The sequence below is a fragment of the Colletotrichum jinshuiense genome, chromosome 14 (genome assembly GCF_051148585.1).
Source record: "Colletotrichum jinshuiense chromosome 14, complete sequence".
Lineage (NCBI taxonomy): Eukaryota > Fungi > Ascomycota > Sordariomycetes > Glomerellales > Glomerellaceae > Colletotrichum > Colletotrichum jinshuiense.
Genome location: NC_139307.1, coordinates 1 through 16,008, shown reverse-complemented (window position 1 = coordinate 16,008; position 16,008 = coordinate 1). Strand labels below are relative to the sequence as shown.

The following is a 16,008-nucleotide window of genomic DNA, read 5'->3' as shown; positions in this document are numbered from 1 at the left end:
GCCACCTTTCTGTTGCGCCGACGGGATACGTCTCTCGGTACCGAAGATTGTGTTACAGGGGATGCTAGTTAATTCCTTCGTTTTTAGGAAGCCAAAGAAGGCGAGGACACCGAGTTATTGGAACTATATGAGCGCGAAAAGTACGTACTCACAGCTTGCCCTTACGATAGTCTTTTCCGTACTTGATTTATAGGCGTAAATGTCCATCAAAGCTGAGAGGGGAGGCTTTGTGACGTAGACAGGTACTATGTGTCAAGATCAATTAGTTGTGCTTCCTCGGTTTTTAAATTTTGCGATGGACGACATGACGGAACTATATCAGCACTTAGAACATTCCTTGATGAAGCTTCGGTAGAAATTACTAAAGCCGATAAACGCTTGGACGTCGGTAAGGCAGGCAGGCAGGTTCCAACTCTTGATGGTCTCGATCTTCTTAGGGTTGCGGATTCCATGTCTTCCCGCAATCAGACCCAAAAAGGTGGTCTCATGCTGGAAGAACTCGCACTTCTGAACTTTCACACATAGGCCGGCTCCACGTGGGCTTCTAGGACCCTCCGGACGTGGGGAGAGGCGCCAGAGGAGGGGGGTGGACGCCACCGGCACCAGCACCGCAACGGTCAGCACCGCGGCCACGGAAGCTGTCTTACGATGAGCAGACCCGACGGATGCCGGCGATAGAGATGAGGCCGGCGCCGGGAACCTTTGGCACCGTCGACACTGCGACCACCGCTGTCGCCGGCAACGAGTCGGCACGGCACCCGCTGCCGACGTACGTGCCCTCGCAGGACCCCTGCAACCGCGTGAGGTTCGCTGACGAGGAGCGTTGGCGGGAGGCCGAGGCTGGGCCCCCGACGGCGCAGATTGATATGGCGCAGATCGCGGGGGGCATAACATGCACGCCCTCTAGGTCTTTGCCTGTGGGCCTACGGCGTCGTCTACAACGCCGACGTCAGGCCCTACGCCGTCTTTACCAGCATCAAGCTCCCGGTCGACTTTGTCCCCAAGCACCGAGTCAACAAGGGCCAGAAGAGGAAACCCAAACGGGTCGTCGACTCTGAGATCTACGCGCGACTAGACGGCGAGGTGTACGCCTGCAGTTAGTCCCCCACCCTTACTCTCTGTCGTTAATGTGCACCTTGCCACGGCCGCATGAGGAACACGATGCTTACAACAACCCCATTGCAGGAGAGCCGGACTATAACGTGTCGTTGCCGGGCACAGCCGACAAGGTGCAAGTAGATGAGCCCAACTGCGACGATATAATATCGTACATCGCCACGGGCAGCCCCGCGCTGGCCGCTGTGTCCATCAAGGCCAAGCAGGCCTGCTACCTCCCCTAGCGGGGAGGAGCTAGGAGGGATGAACCTCTTTTTCAGGATTTCCTCCAGCCACTCTTTCAAAGCTCTCAGTTCCGGGACATCGGGTATATTAGTCCAAACGGGAGAGTCTTCCCTTCTAGTAGAGCAATCTCGTGGTCGTATAGGCGGTGCTGGGGAAGCTTGTCGGCTTCTTGCGGGGAGAATACGTCGGTAAAGTCTCTCAACTCGGGAGGCAACGCGTCCTCTAGGTTGACGGCTTCGGGTTTTGACAAGTACTTCTCGATAGCTTCGACAGTAACGGAAAATATCTAGTAGTTGCGTCAGGATAAACGGATCAGGCTCTCAAAGAGCCAGGGGCAATGTTTTGGTCCTCGAGTGGGGGGGGGGGGGGGGGGGGGCTGTCAGTTGTCTCATTGCAACAGCTATATTTTCCTAACCTATTAACGAAAACCTTAGCACCTAGCGCTTGAGATTTGTATCTGGCCCCTCACCAAACTACCCTTTGGTCGATGCCCCTGATAAAAGAGAAAACGGCGGATCTTGCAACCCGACTAAAATCCTCTTTCAAAAAGAAAAACGCGGAAGCCTTTCCCATGATTTACTTTTATCATCGACTTAACAATCTCCACCTAGTCACAGGGGTTCCAGTCCAGGTGGGGCGCTAATAGACTCACATGGACCCGTACTATTTACTGCTTCCTTGCATGAGCGAGTTGAGATATCGGTCCCTGCACCACACTTGAGCGTAACCAGAACGGAACGTTGCCCGCTGTCATCAAGTGTTCCAGCAATTTTCCGTGCCGCGCACGATGTCCGATTGGACAAAAATGGATATATACCGCACTTACTACCCGAACAGCCTGTAGTGGGTTATGTTGTGTTAGGAAGTGTGATGTATGTTGCCGTTACCAACACAAAGGTGGACCTACCATTCCAGCGCAGCCGGCTCACTGGCATCATGATGTTTATGTTATGTTACGTTATGTTACATGCCGCAAGGTCGAGCTGTATTAATGCACTTAAAACCACAGCAACTTTGGCTGCATTCGCCTGTTTCACGTCAAATTTAAGTGTCTTCTAGAAACAGGCGTCAACTTGGTATTTCCAACATACAAATAAGATTTATAACATTGTGATTGAACTGTGTTTGTAAAAGTAAAATACCAAGTCAGAATGAGGGGTTTGTCGTTCATAGGTTAATCCCCAAGTAAAGAACGCCACACAATTGTGATGATTCCCAAACTCACATGCGTGGGAATTTAATTTATTTGGGTATAACTGTTGGATTACTCAGCCAGAATACAGGGAGCCGGTCAGCAGCAGCAGTCGGCCGCGGCAGCGGAACCTAGCGATCCAACCTCCGGGCTGCCAGTAGCCATATCTTCACTACTGCTACTGCTGCCAACCTACCTAGTTTTCTCTTACACAGACACACAAGAATACAGCACAAGTTTTGACCTTGCGTTGTTTACGTTGATTTAAATCCCGTACGGGTATCCTGTGATTCCAACAATAACGTTATTTGTTGGAACAGCACTCGGTACGACCGTACGACGACAAGACAATCAAGGGTAATCGGAGATAGGTGTTTAGGGATTAACCTGGTGCTCGGTTAATCCTCGGCCGTCGGACTCGAACCACGTGCGACGACGTGGTTGGATTCCCCCGCACAGCGAACCTAGCTTAGACACCACGACCAATTGAACCCTTGTTCGGAACGACCAACTGTCTCTGCTGGGCATAAGTGGGGATCAAAGTACAACGTTGTTTATTAGTTGTATCTGTTTGATCTGGTGCGGGTATTATAAGGAATCATAACTCAATAACAGTTTTCCGAACGGTGCAAGATAGGCTCCGCCAACTGATTGGAGGCGTTGCTGATAGGATGAATATTAATACCTTCGTGGTGGGGATAACGCCGAGTTCCAATTTCTTTCACAATAACTCCTGTAACCCGTGCGTAAACCCCTTGTTATTGAAAGATGCAAGGCTACAAGCTGCGCACTACTCCCATCAGTCAAGACCACGTTTTGATTATATTGTAAAGGATATAATGCGCTAACTGCTGCCTACAATTAACAGCATCATCTATACGACAGATTAACTGTTTAAGGTCGCTAAAATTATATTATTGGAATGGGGCGGGGCTCAACCCACGCGGCCCGTGCAGACATGTAGACAGCAGGACCACTTTACCCCTGACTGCATCACCATCCAGTCTTTTTCTTAGTCATCAGCAGGTATTTAGGCCTGATCAGAGCAGATTGAGCCTGATCAGACAGACAGACATCAGCAGACACCATCACATTAATAGTCCTTTCTTTGCGTAATCTGGAGATCTTCTACGAATTCACTTGTGCGCGCGTGCGACTGCAGCGGAGGTGACCACTGGGCAACAAGGCAAACTCTCGACCCTCCCCGTGCAGCCCAAAAAGTACGATTGTCTGTTCAGAATTGGCCTGATCAGGCCTATCTCTGACAGACAATTGACGCTTCTGTTGCTCTGCGGACGGGAAGTCACTCTATGGTAGGCGGAACCTACGGTGCGTGGTAGTCGCTGGGTGTATTGTGGTATTTTGCGCCCATCTATCCCTACTATTCCACTTCATTATCTTGACTTTATAAAGCGAATGTGATCTGTTTTTAATTACACACGTTATTTACAAGTCTAGATAGGGATGTGTTTAGGCGCTACAAGCACAGCTATATATACCTTCCTCAGGTTCCCGCGAGAAACCAGTGGTATTATTCACTTGCTGGCACGACCAGTTTTCGATAGCACATGTTTCATCGCGTTAAGAGTTTAAATATTCATTGATTTAGTGGCAAAATACTTAGGTACTCATTACTAGCTATGATTGTCCTATTGTCCTCCTCAGACAATCGGGTTCCTATTCTACTCTCCTATTTTTTATACGTTTACTGGGGATCTTTTTACCTTAATGGTTTTCTATCCATATTAGGGGTAGAGTTAAATCTGGCATCAAATGTTGTTTTGGGATTCCTTTATGTAATTTAGTGATTGTCAACGCAAAAGCTCCAAGAGTTATAGAGCTATGTCACTCTTTCAAAGGATATAATTATAGAACCATTACGTTAACAGCATAAACAGGAACTTTATTTACATTGAGAATGCAACTATTAAACAATTACATTCCCAACGTAAAATATGTAGATAAAGGTGGTGAAACGTCCTGAATGATACTCCTAGGACCCAAGGTCTAGATACCATCGCCCGTCTTTCTAAAGTGTAAACCCCTCGAAATATTTAGGTCTCATCTGTTCCAAGCGATTTTCCTTTTCATAGAAATTCTTAATACCACCGAGAGCATTATAAAGGCTTCTTGAATAACTTTCATTCTTATCTGGAGAGTCGTTATAAAACTAATTTTTAACGACTAGAGTGACTGTTAGGTCGCAATTAGATAGGACCTAATTAGGAACCCTTTCGTTTTCTTTCCCTTTAAAGTGAGCTTCATCTAGTGGCTGATTAATCTGCTAAGAAATATTGTTCAAGATAGAAGGATTCTTTAAGTCGTATAGCGTATTAAGATTACACGAGTTTTGCAGAATAAGTGCAGTCCTATAGTGTGTTTCTTTACCTAAGGAAGGGAAATTCTTAGTGATGGCATTATAGTATCCCATTAATTCGTTAAATTGTATGTAGGAGAATGGTGAATAACGATGCACTTTGCCTGATCCCTTAAGTCTAGCTAGGTTCTTTATTAAGGGAGAATAGTGTCTCTTATAGGTCCTACAGAAAAGGATCCAGGCTCACCATAACCCTTTGGTGTGCTCTAAGAGGCTTTTAGCAAATACTGCTGTTGGAATCACAGGGTATCTGTTATATACAACAGGACTACCCGTATGGGCTGGAGCTCGCCGAATATCTATAGTATATTCGGAAGCTGTAAATCGGTATGTAGAAGGGAAAGTAGAAGGTTGGCAGCGGCAGCAGCGGAAGTGTAGATATAGCTGTTGGCAGCCCGGAGACGTAATCTCCGGGCTCCGCTGCTGACCGCCTGCTCGTATTCTGGCTACGTAATCCAACAACTGCATCTTGATCTTCAAGGAAATTGTTACACTGTCTCGTATTAGACAAAGTGAAGTGGCATGTTGAGAAATTCAGGGAAACACCATCTTCTAGCAGTTTTGCTTGGTGGAAGTTGGAAAGGAATTCTGCTAGATGTATAGCGCAGTATATCTCGTTTTCAAAGTAAATATAACTTAGGGTCCGTCGTAGATCCTTTCTTATTATGCTTTTTGTATATTTAGGGAATTATCATTCGTTTGCTTGATCCATGGATCTTGAATAAGTTAATGTGCAACCTTATATATACCTACAGTAACTACAATTAATTTTGATTTACATAAGAAAAAGTGACAATGTATGCAAGTTTTACAGGTCATATATCGTTTTAGTAACAGACTGTTGATGACTAACAAAAGCATGTAAGTAGCTAGTTATTACGTTATAAACCCAGCGGATCTAACTTAGGGAATATCCTTAGTTCCCCCAGCGCAATGTTCTTTCGTTGTATAGACTAAATATCTCACTCAACACACCTAGATACCCTTTTCTATAAAGCTAATCCCCTACAGGTGTCATGTGGCACATCTTAAACTATAGCGAACCTTATGTCTAGTCTCAGTAGGCACAGGGCTTGTGCGCGTGGCATTCCTTCTTTAATCTGAAGCTTTACCGGCACAACGTCAAGAACAGTCAATATTCTACTGCCTTTAAGGTTATTACCCAATTGCACAGACATTCGCGGGGCATACTGGCCGAGCCGGCGCTGACTATAACAAACAGACCACTATATACATAACTAAAGCTCAATAGCATAGCCGTTTTCTCATTAAGGCCCTATACCTAGCCTCTTTAAAAGTCTATCCTAAGATCGTGTCGTTTCTCCTCGACCACAGAGCAGATATCAATGTGGTCTCAGACTACAGCTAGGTACTACCCTTTTCTACACACTGCCACCATCGCCCTCAATCCGGTTGCCTTCCAGCTGAGATATCACCAAGATGCTATCGCCCGCCGTCGCTTCCCCGTCCGAATCCTTAACACCCACAGCAAGTATTCTACAACCAAGACCTTAATCCTCCGCTAAGCCGTTTTAGACCAATTGTTTAATTTCTTGGCGGGCGGCATAGGACTTCACTTTATGGCCTCCAACGGCGCCACCAACCTGATGGACTAGATCGTCAACTCCCCTAATTACTTATTAGCTAGAAATAGGCCCCTATATAACTGGTCGGACGAGGAAGGGCCCTCTAATCTGTAATACACTTGCTTGTTGCCAAGTGGGCTTAATAAAAAAGGTAAAAGCAGCTGACCAGCTCGCGCTGAAGAGGCTTCGCGCCTCGTCTCTAGCCTGGCTTACTTAAGCGCCATCGTGGACACGAAAGACCGACGCAGAGCTATAAAACGGCTCGCAATAGAGAGATGGCGACTAGGTGACTCTCTTAAACACTAGTGGGTGGACCGTTGTAGGGAGGAGGAATAGACTTAATACGCTAGATACTAGGAGAAAGAGGTGGCCGTGGTCGTCCTGGTCGTCGTGGCCGTTACCGTGGACGAGCATGACCACGTGGCGGTCGCGCCTAAGGCGCAGGGCTATTAGACCCTTTACTTACTTATGTGTGTGTGTGTGTATATTATCGTTGCTATGCGGCCGTTTCCTTTAAAGTCAAAGATAGTCAGACTAGGCTTGTTGTTATGTTGTATCCCGTTGAATTATTACATCTTAGCATGTATCGTTATACTAATCCTGTTGTAAAACATAAAGCGGCTCCAAGTAGTCCTTAGAAACGGCCAACCCCGAGTTACTCTAACTTAGGGTTAGATTAGGGTTAGATTGACTATCTAGAGCTTATTCGCTAGGCTAATTTAATCCTCCTTATATAGGTTTATAGTATAGGGTAGTGTTTTAACAAGATGTAGGTGTAATAGTTTAGATAGGGGTAGTAGTAGGGGTAGGTTGGTAGGTGTAGTAGGTAGGTTAGTTACTTATAGCCCTATAGGGTTTAATTTCACTAATAGAGGCTGCTGATGCTGCTCTTGCCTTTAGGAGGGCCCTACTAATAGAGTAGTCTATCTAAGAGGCAGCTATAGGCCCTACTAGCTTCTGTATCGCCTTATAGGCAACTGCTGTATCCTTTTCCATCAGCCCTCCAGCTGAAAAGATAAGTAGGGTAAAGAAGTCCCTTAGGACTTTATATTTACGCCGCTTGTCTTGTGCTGCTTCCGATAGGGTTAAAAAGGGGTCTTCCTTAGCTGAATCCTTATTAACAGCTACTATTTGTATGTTGTAGAATCTCTTCCTGCTGCCTACGTTGCAAGTAAAGTCAGCCTGGGTCTCATTTGCTGACAATTGGGACCCAATTGCGTGCGGTTTTAGCGGGGGGCGCTCGGACCAGGCGGTGATTTTTGGGACAGGATTGTCTGGGATAGGGCTGCGGCGGTGATTAGTCGGTTCTTACCTTACCCTAAAAAAAAGTAACCCCAGGGTTCCAACCCCCAGGGTTTCTCCCCTAACAACCCCGAAAAACAAAAGAGGGGAGAGGGTTACTCTAGGGTTTAGGGTTAGACACCACTACTACTACTACCACTACTACTACCGACCGACCGACCGACCGGCTGACTGACAAACCGACGGACTAAGTAATAAACTAACTGACTGTAACTAACGGATTAACAACTAATTCACCAAGTTGCTATATAAATAAAACAAACGAAAGGACGAAAGAAAGAAAAGCGACTAACTAACTAACTAGACCGCATGGTGAAGCAAACACCACTAAGGAAGGCCTTTACTCCCTACCGGCCGCCTCTAGACTGACAACTAAGCAAACGACGTCCGCTATAGCCGGCTGCTACTAACACTACTGGGGCCGGCTGCATTCGCTACTACTGCAAGCCAGTATACAACCGGCCGTAGAGGGACCCACCAGCACGGCAGACCGGCCGCCGCCGACCCAAGAAGCAGGTAATACAAACAGTAGAAGAAAAGTAGGAAAGCCTAATCTAACGTCATGTAGTGCAGCCAAGCGAAACTACAGCCCCTTCCTATTTATTCTCGTTTGCACCACCACACCATACGTATAGAACACATCCACACGGAAGCATATAGAATCGTTATTTATTATTCCTACTTGATCCTTTATCCCTTTAATAAGGATACAAGTAGGGCTAATTGCGTTTTCCTTTCTTTTTCCTTTCTTTCTATAGGGTAAGGAATAGCTGCAGGTGCCGACGTAGCCTATAGCAACAAGTAGCACCTAAGGTTTTTATTTTATCCCTATTTTCACTTTACATGAGAGTACAACCATACAAGTCGGCTAGGAGACGGTATAAGGGTCTAGGTTATATAGTTCGCCTACACCCCCTATAGGAATGTAATCCGGCGGCAACCCCCTATGCATGCTACGGCTTGTCGGAAAGGAAAGGGGGGGGTGGTTCGTTAGGGATAGAAACCGACTACTATTGTGTATGCTAAACAAGATGAAGATTATATAGAGCGGCCAGCCTGCACCTAAGCGCTATTAGTAGTAGTATTCTAGCTGAATACTAGGGTTAGGGTTGAGGGTTGCCTGCTAAATAGTAATAATGGTCTGTGCGTTTTGCCGACTTATTTTTTAGCTGATTACTGTAGGGGGTTAACGCGCCTTACCCTATATTATCTACCTACATCCCTAACACGTACGGACTAGGTAAAGGCAGAAGCCAGCTAACCGTCGTCTCCCTCCTTACCTGTAAGTAACGTTAATCCCGCCCTCCCCTTCCCCTACTCTAAATCGATAGAATAAATAGATATAGATAGATAGATAGATAGACAGATAGACAGACAGATAGATAGAGACGGAATAAATAAAGCTATATACTATAGTGCCTATATATACAACTATATATACGTATATATATATATAACCCTCCTGACTGTTTAGCTGTAAAGTCTAATTTTACCTAGCAACTAACTACACACGCCTATACACGCTAAGTACAGTCTTAACGTTAGGGCTGGCTGGCTATTATTAAAGCGGTAGCTCTTGTTAATATCTTTAAACAGGTGAGGACAGGCTTTATTACTAAGAAGCCTCCCTATATGCAGCCTAGGTTAGTCTATAGATATAAAGGCCTCCTAACTACTAGGCAACATGCATCTAGTACTATTGTTAGGTTTCACTACTATATTATTCTTACTATAAATTATAGAATACAGAATATAGGAGAGGAAGAGAGGAGGGGATATATATAAGGAGGGAGAAGAGTAGGTTGAAGAGGTAAAAGGTAGAAGAGGAAACAAGAAAAACAGAGGGGGGGTAGAGAAGGGAAGGAAGCTGCTAATATAGTCTTAGTGTAGGCAGGCGGATAAGCAGGTAGGCAAGCAGTAGTAGATAAGATAGAGGTAGGTGGTTAGCAGTATATTTTCTTTATAAAAACGTTTAAGAAAGAATATTTTATAAAAGGACTTATTTACTATATTAAAGTAAAGTAAAGTAGTAGTACAGCTTTTATTACTAGATTTATATATAAAAGTATATAGCTAACTAGGGATTAGCTAGATCACCCTTTAATAACTAAACTAGCAACTTTATATTTTTTTTCCGTTATAGTTTTACTATATCCTTATATAAAGAATAAAACCGCAACCCTAATTTATACTTTATATAATTTTAATATACTACTTTTACTTCTTTATACATGTTTACTTTTTTATAAGTAACCCTAAGTATAACTAGAATATCTTATAGATAAAACTAGTATAACTACTAACTGCCTTTATACTATACTAAAGGTCTAACCCTAAGTTTTAAAGCTATTTAATAATAAAACTTACCTAGTATATTTAGCTTTACTTTAGTATGTTAGTTAGAGTTAGGGTTATATAAAAGTATATATAGTTAGTAGTCTCTAAGTAGTATTCCTAATTTCCCTTTTTTTTTAAAAAAAAACAAGGGGAAAAAAAGAAAAGGCATCCTATTCTAACGTTATAGTAGATATAAAAGATATTCTATTTACCTTTTTAGAATATATAAATAGTACTAAAATGTTAAATAATAAATATTATTACGTTTTATACCTATAAAGCTTCTTAATCTAGCCATCCTACTTTATAATATTTTTTATAATCTTAAGTAGTTATCTCTTTCCTTTTTCAACTTATATACTTTCTTTTTTCTACTTTTTACCTTTTCCCCTCTCTCCCTTATATGCTTACTACACTATAAAGGCAGGTAGTCTCTCTAGTAACGTTAGACCTACTATACTATATAGAATGTAATATTAATTAAAGCAACCACCTGTTAGATAAACCTAGTCTTATATATTTAGCCTACCTATCCCTTTATACTATAACTGCCTGTATTTTTATATAAAGTAAGTCTTACTAAATAGGATGATGTTAAGTAATTTAATACTATAGACTAAGACGCTAATAGGCGGCAGCAGTAGCTGTACAAGCAGTAGAAGTAGTCTAGTCTATACAGACGTTAACGCCAGCCTCTACCTCACCTTTATAGAGCAGCTTCGGGTTGCTGTCTGTATGTATTACAAGCAGGTGGTTCAACCGGACGGTAGCATTAAGGGCTACTTCCAGCAGACTTACTAGCTTAAGGGAGTAACGCTTCGTACAGTAGTCAACCTAGTCTAGGCGGCTGTATATAACAGCCCTCTTAAGGACCCCTATACGTGCGAACTACTACTAGATAGCAGCCTGCTACTTAAGCAGCTACCTATACTAGACGGATATAGATGCAGGCAGTACGACTTCTAGACAAGCAGCTAAAAGCTAGTTAAGCTGTACGTATAGTAAGGGATATATAGTGCAGGCAGGCTGATAGTTAGCCTTAGGGCTAGTAATAGTGTAGAAGCTAAGGCTTTCGACTAGAGGGTAGTAAGGCTGTAGTTGCTATTATAAGGCTGCTACGTATAGTACTAGACTATCTGCAACCCTAGGCTAGATAAGGGAGGGCTGCTGTTGTAGTCGCCTTAGTAGGGGAGTAACAACGTGTTTACTAAGCGGCTGGTAAAACGGCAGGAGCTTATAATAGCTGAAGACGAGTACTAGGAGCGGACGGTTGTTGCTACCTTAGACGTTAACTAACAGTCGGCCTGGGTAAGGGAGATAGGCTGGGCTGTATATCTTAACGGGTGTAACCTAGTAGACCTGTATAAGGCCGGGAAGGCGCCCCTATCGGCAGCAGCATGCAATATACTTTAGGATGAAGAGGACTAAGAGGAGCAGCAACAGCTAGCCCTCCTGCAAGCAAGCTTCTACTATAAGGTGGCTAGGTGCTCCCTCCGCCTTAATAAGGTGCTCTATAAGATAAAGAGGTAGCTAAAGAGCGTTAATCCGGCTAAGCCTTACAGACGGCTGTTTACACTTAAGCAGATGGAATTAATAGTTTGGAATTACTAGGCGGTATAGAAGAGGTATCTTTATTACTATATATAGGTGTATTAACTAGGCTGGATAGAGGTATAATAATAGTGTAGGATCCGCTTTATAGATAAGTAGTAGACGGTACTAGATGTAATAGCTAAAGCCCTTGCTGTTACAGGCAACGCTACTACAAGCCGTTAAGGTTGGGGCAGCTGCTGTTACAGCTAGATACAGTAGACTAGGCCTAGTAATAAGAGTAAGGATAACAATAGTAACAGTTACTACTATAACGACGATAATAACAACAATAGTAATAACGATAGTAGTAGTAGTAGCAGCAGTAGTAATACCCTCCTTAGTATAAAGGGTTAATAATCCCTCTACTGTAGGTTTAGAGCTGTTAGGGCTAACCAAGCGGCTAATAGCGGCTGACTAGAGTACAGCAGGGTGTTAGACTAACGGGTATATTAGTTTTATATTGTATCCCTAAAGCAGAAGGTTGCTGTAGACACCTTTATAAACCTAGTTATCTACTTTACTGTCGTCCTTAGGGTTATAAACCCAGTAAAGAGGGGTAGTAGGGGTGGTACGGCTGGTAGCAGTAGTAGTAGCAGTAGCAGTAGTAGTTGCTGTTAGAACGGGGTGGGGTAGAGCCTAGCGTCCCGGTTCACCTAGCGGCTTGTAGGGCTTCTATAGTGTAGATGCATCTTAATACTAGAATACTTCTTTAAGATAGAGGTAATTAATAGAGACCCTAACGAGATAAGCGTTAAGGTAGTAGACGGCTTTATAGAGTAGTACTAGTACTAGCTTACTGACAGGTTGTATACACCCTTTAGTACTATTATCTATATAATAGCATACAGTAAGGGCTACTAGAATAGGGAGGGCGGTATGCCTTAAGTAATATAGGAGAAGAGCAGTAAGGTACTCTGCTACCTTAAGCAGCAGGTAGCTATTAACAACTTCTAACAGGTAGTACAGCAGCCTAGGGCTAAGGTAGAGGCTACACTATAGGAGCTTATATATAGGGGGTAGGCTGAGGCAGGCAGGCAGCTAGTACTAGACGCCCTTATTAACACGCTTGTATTTAAAGGCGTTAGGCGGTCCTTTACAACGTACGAGAAGAACGCCTGGCTCCAGCTAGGCGCTAGGAAGCTGGCTGAGCTCTACTGCGCCAGCATGTAGGACGCAAGGCTGTAGTAGTAGCGGCGTAACGGCGTGCTTGGCTGGCTGGTAAGGGTGTAGTCCTTTAAGCAGTTGCTGCTTGCCTTAGCCTATATATAGGGGGGCTAGCCCAGGCGGGGGCTGGAGATAATAACGATGTAGTACTATAACATGTAGGATATACTGTAGAACGTCTTTATCTTTAACAGGTAGGTAATACTTATTATAGACTAGGATAAGAACCAGGTGATCTGGAGCCTCAGCCGGAAGGTAGCCTGTTTCCTGCCTGAAGCTGTCAGCAAGATAATAGTAGCCTATATCGCCTGGCTGCTACCCTTTAAGAGGCTCCTCTAGGCTGAGGCCGGTATATAGGGCCTACCGGCCTTACTCTACCTATAGCTCTAGAAGGACGGGCGTTAGGGCCTATAGGATACAACAGAGCTTAGTAAGGCGTTTAACGCAGCAACCTCAGCTGCTATAGGCGTCTGCCTTATAGTGTTAAGCTACTAGTATGTAGCTATTAAGCTGGGCAGGAGGATCTATAGCCTTATTGTAAAGCAGGTAGAGGTTAATATAGCTAAGGAGGACGACGGGGCCGGGCTAGGTGTAGACGCAGCCAGTAGGATAACGGCAACAGACCCCCTAACAGGTAAGATGTAAAGGAAGCCCCGTATAGAGTTTATATAGGACTTACAGGTAATGCATGCTGGGGTTACAGCTAGGCGGCACTATGCTATTAACGTATAGTTCTCTAACTAGCTGCAGTTAGAAATAGTAGCTAACTTCTATAAGATCAGCTAGCTGTAGTATGCCTTCCTTAAGTTGCTGCTGCTACTGCTGCTGCTGCTACTGTTAGGGGGGGAAGGGGGCTAGTAGAGGCAACCCTAGCGATAGGAACAGCAGCCTACTCTTACAGCTGCTACTACTACTACTACTACTACTACTATAATACACCTAGTTAACACACTAGTACCTACCTTGTTGTTAAAGAAGTAGAGAGTATTAGGCTAGCTGGTAGAGGTAGTAACACCACCTAGCTCTACTACAGCCACCCCTATAAGGCCGGCTAGCTGAAAGCAGTAGGCTATCTATTTAGGCTGTAGGAAGTAAGCTGCTAATAACGCCATGCTGGTATAGAGAAATACGCTAGAGGAGGCGGAGCTAGACAGGCAGCTTGAGGCCGGCCTGTATATGCTCTTTAGGGATAAGGCGGGCTGGAAGACGCTAGAGCAGTATAAAGGTGTATATAGGGTTATATTACTATAACAGGGTGACGTCCTTATTATAGTGCTGCTAATAGGGGTAGGTAAAAGCGTACTCTTCTAGCTGCTAGTAGTATAGGAGGTATATAGCGGGGTTAGTATTATAGTTATACTGTTTATAGTACTCCTTAACAGCCTTGTTAAGGGGGCTAGGGCAGCCGGCCTTAACGTCCTCTACTAGCAGCTGAGGGTGGTAACAGGGTGGGGAGAGGGGGAACAGGTTGTATTAATTATGTTTATTAGCATAAAGTACTTCTAGTTTACTAAGTTCTTATCCTATACTAAAGGACTCTAGGCGTATAGGGTGCTTAAGCGTATCTTTATAGATAAGTACTACATGATGCTTCTTAACGGCAGGTACCGCCCTTAGCTGGTAGAGCTTAAAGGCTTCTACCGCTTTAGGGTGCTAATAATCCTACTAACAGTAATACTGCTAGTCCGGATGGAGGCGTAGTTCTAGCAGCTAATGCTAGTAGAGGATGCAAGCATCCTACAGGCTAGTATAGTGCAGCTTGACATCTAATACTACGTAGTAGGTATAGTGCCTGGGGGGTTCCCAGCTATTATAACGGCTGTTATTAATAAGGTTAGGCAACTCAGGCAGTATATAGTAGTAAGGTAGAAGGGGGTAGTATACTGCCGGTTTAAGGCTAAATACAAGCAGGTGGCTGTAGCAATTAAATGCCTGGCGTACTATAGGGCTGTAAGCGTAAATAGGTAACAGGAGGCGCTTTAAGTATAGTATAAGGGGTAAAGTAAAAGCTGGTGGATAGCAGCAATAATAGGTTTTAGGTTGAGGGTAGACGTCTAGGGTGTAGTAGCTGTTATCTATATAGAAGCGCTATATAGGCTTATAGACTTTATATAGCAGACGGGGTAAGGGGGCTAAGATAAAGGCAAGACGGTTAACTTTATTATCTTTTAGGATAGAGAGAGGGGGGTGTAGTAGGACCTGTTTACTGCTAATATAAACCAGCTTAACTAGTAGGGGATACAGGCGCTTATAGAGACGGAGGAGTGCTAGCAGGTAGTGCTTAAAGGCTTTATAGATGGAGACGCTAGGGACTACTAGCAGCTTAGAGCTAAGGCATATAACTACTACTAGGAGATAGAAGAAGATGTAGGTAGTAGCAGCAGTAGGGATAAAGATAATATAGAAGGGGAGGAGGAGGCAGGCGTTATTATTATTAGCTGGGTAGTATAGGATACTAAGGCAAGGTAGGTATTATCTAAAGGCCTGTAAGAGTAGCTAAAGGAGGTAGAGGGCTAATATATAGTCTGTTATATAGCGTGGTGTAACAGGAAGAGGATTAGGTGGAAGTAGAAGACGTTCTATAGATACAAGCTAGCATCCTACTAGTAACTTAACGCCTAGTGGTTCCTCTAGTAGCAGGCTAAGGTATAGTTTAATAGGTTTACATGCTGCTAGCTGTACAGGCTCCTGTAGATAGTGTGTAAGGTGTAGGCGGGAAGCATAGGGGACGGGAAGTATAGGAGTAGATATAGAGGGGAGTAGGGGTAGGATATAGGGGTAGAGACTAAGGCGGGAGGGGGTAGGCCTAGGTGCTAGTAGATAAATATAGTGCTACTAGTAATCTAGTAGATAAGCTAGTTTAGTACAGCGTAGCAGTAGCTGTTTAAGGCCTTTAAGGTAGATGTAGTAGATAAGGAGGAATTTACTAGCTGGCTGGAGTAGTTATAGTATGTAGACAGGAAGGAGACGTTAATAAACGCGCTTAGGGTTAGGGTTAGGGTTAGGGTTAGGGTTAGGGTTAGGGTTAGGGTTAGGGTTAGGGTTAGGGTTAGGGTTAGGGTTAGGGTTAGGGTTAGGGTTAGGGTTAGGGTTAGGGTTAGGGTTAGGGTTAGGGT

At 44.1% G+C, this 16,008-nt stretch overlaps 1 protein-coding gene across 1 annotated transcript; it reads left to right on the top strand.

The window, feature by feature from the left end:
* Positions 1-665: 665 nt before the first annotated feature.
* On the top strand, positions 666-1,340 carry EsH8_XIV_000001 (uncharacterized protein; the record flags this gene model as incomplete). Its single annotated transcript, XM_083273862.1, has 3 exons — positions 666-822; positions 908-1,096; positions 1,186-1,340. The coding sequence occupies 3 exons, from the start codon at positions 666-668 to the stop codon at positions 1,338-1,340; spliced, it is 501 nt and encodes a 166-aa protein (XP_083120527.1).
* Between the last annotated feature and the right edge of the window lie 14,668 nt (positions 1,341-16,008).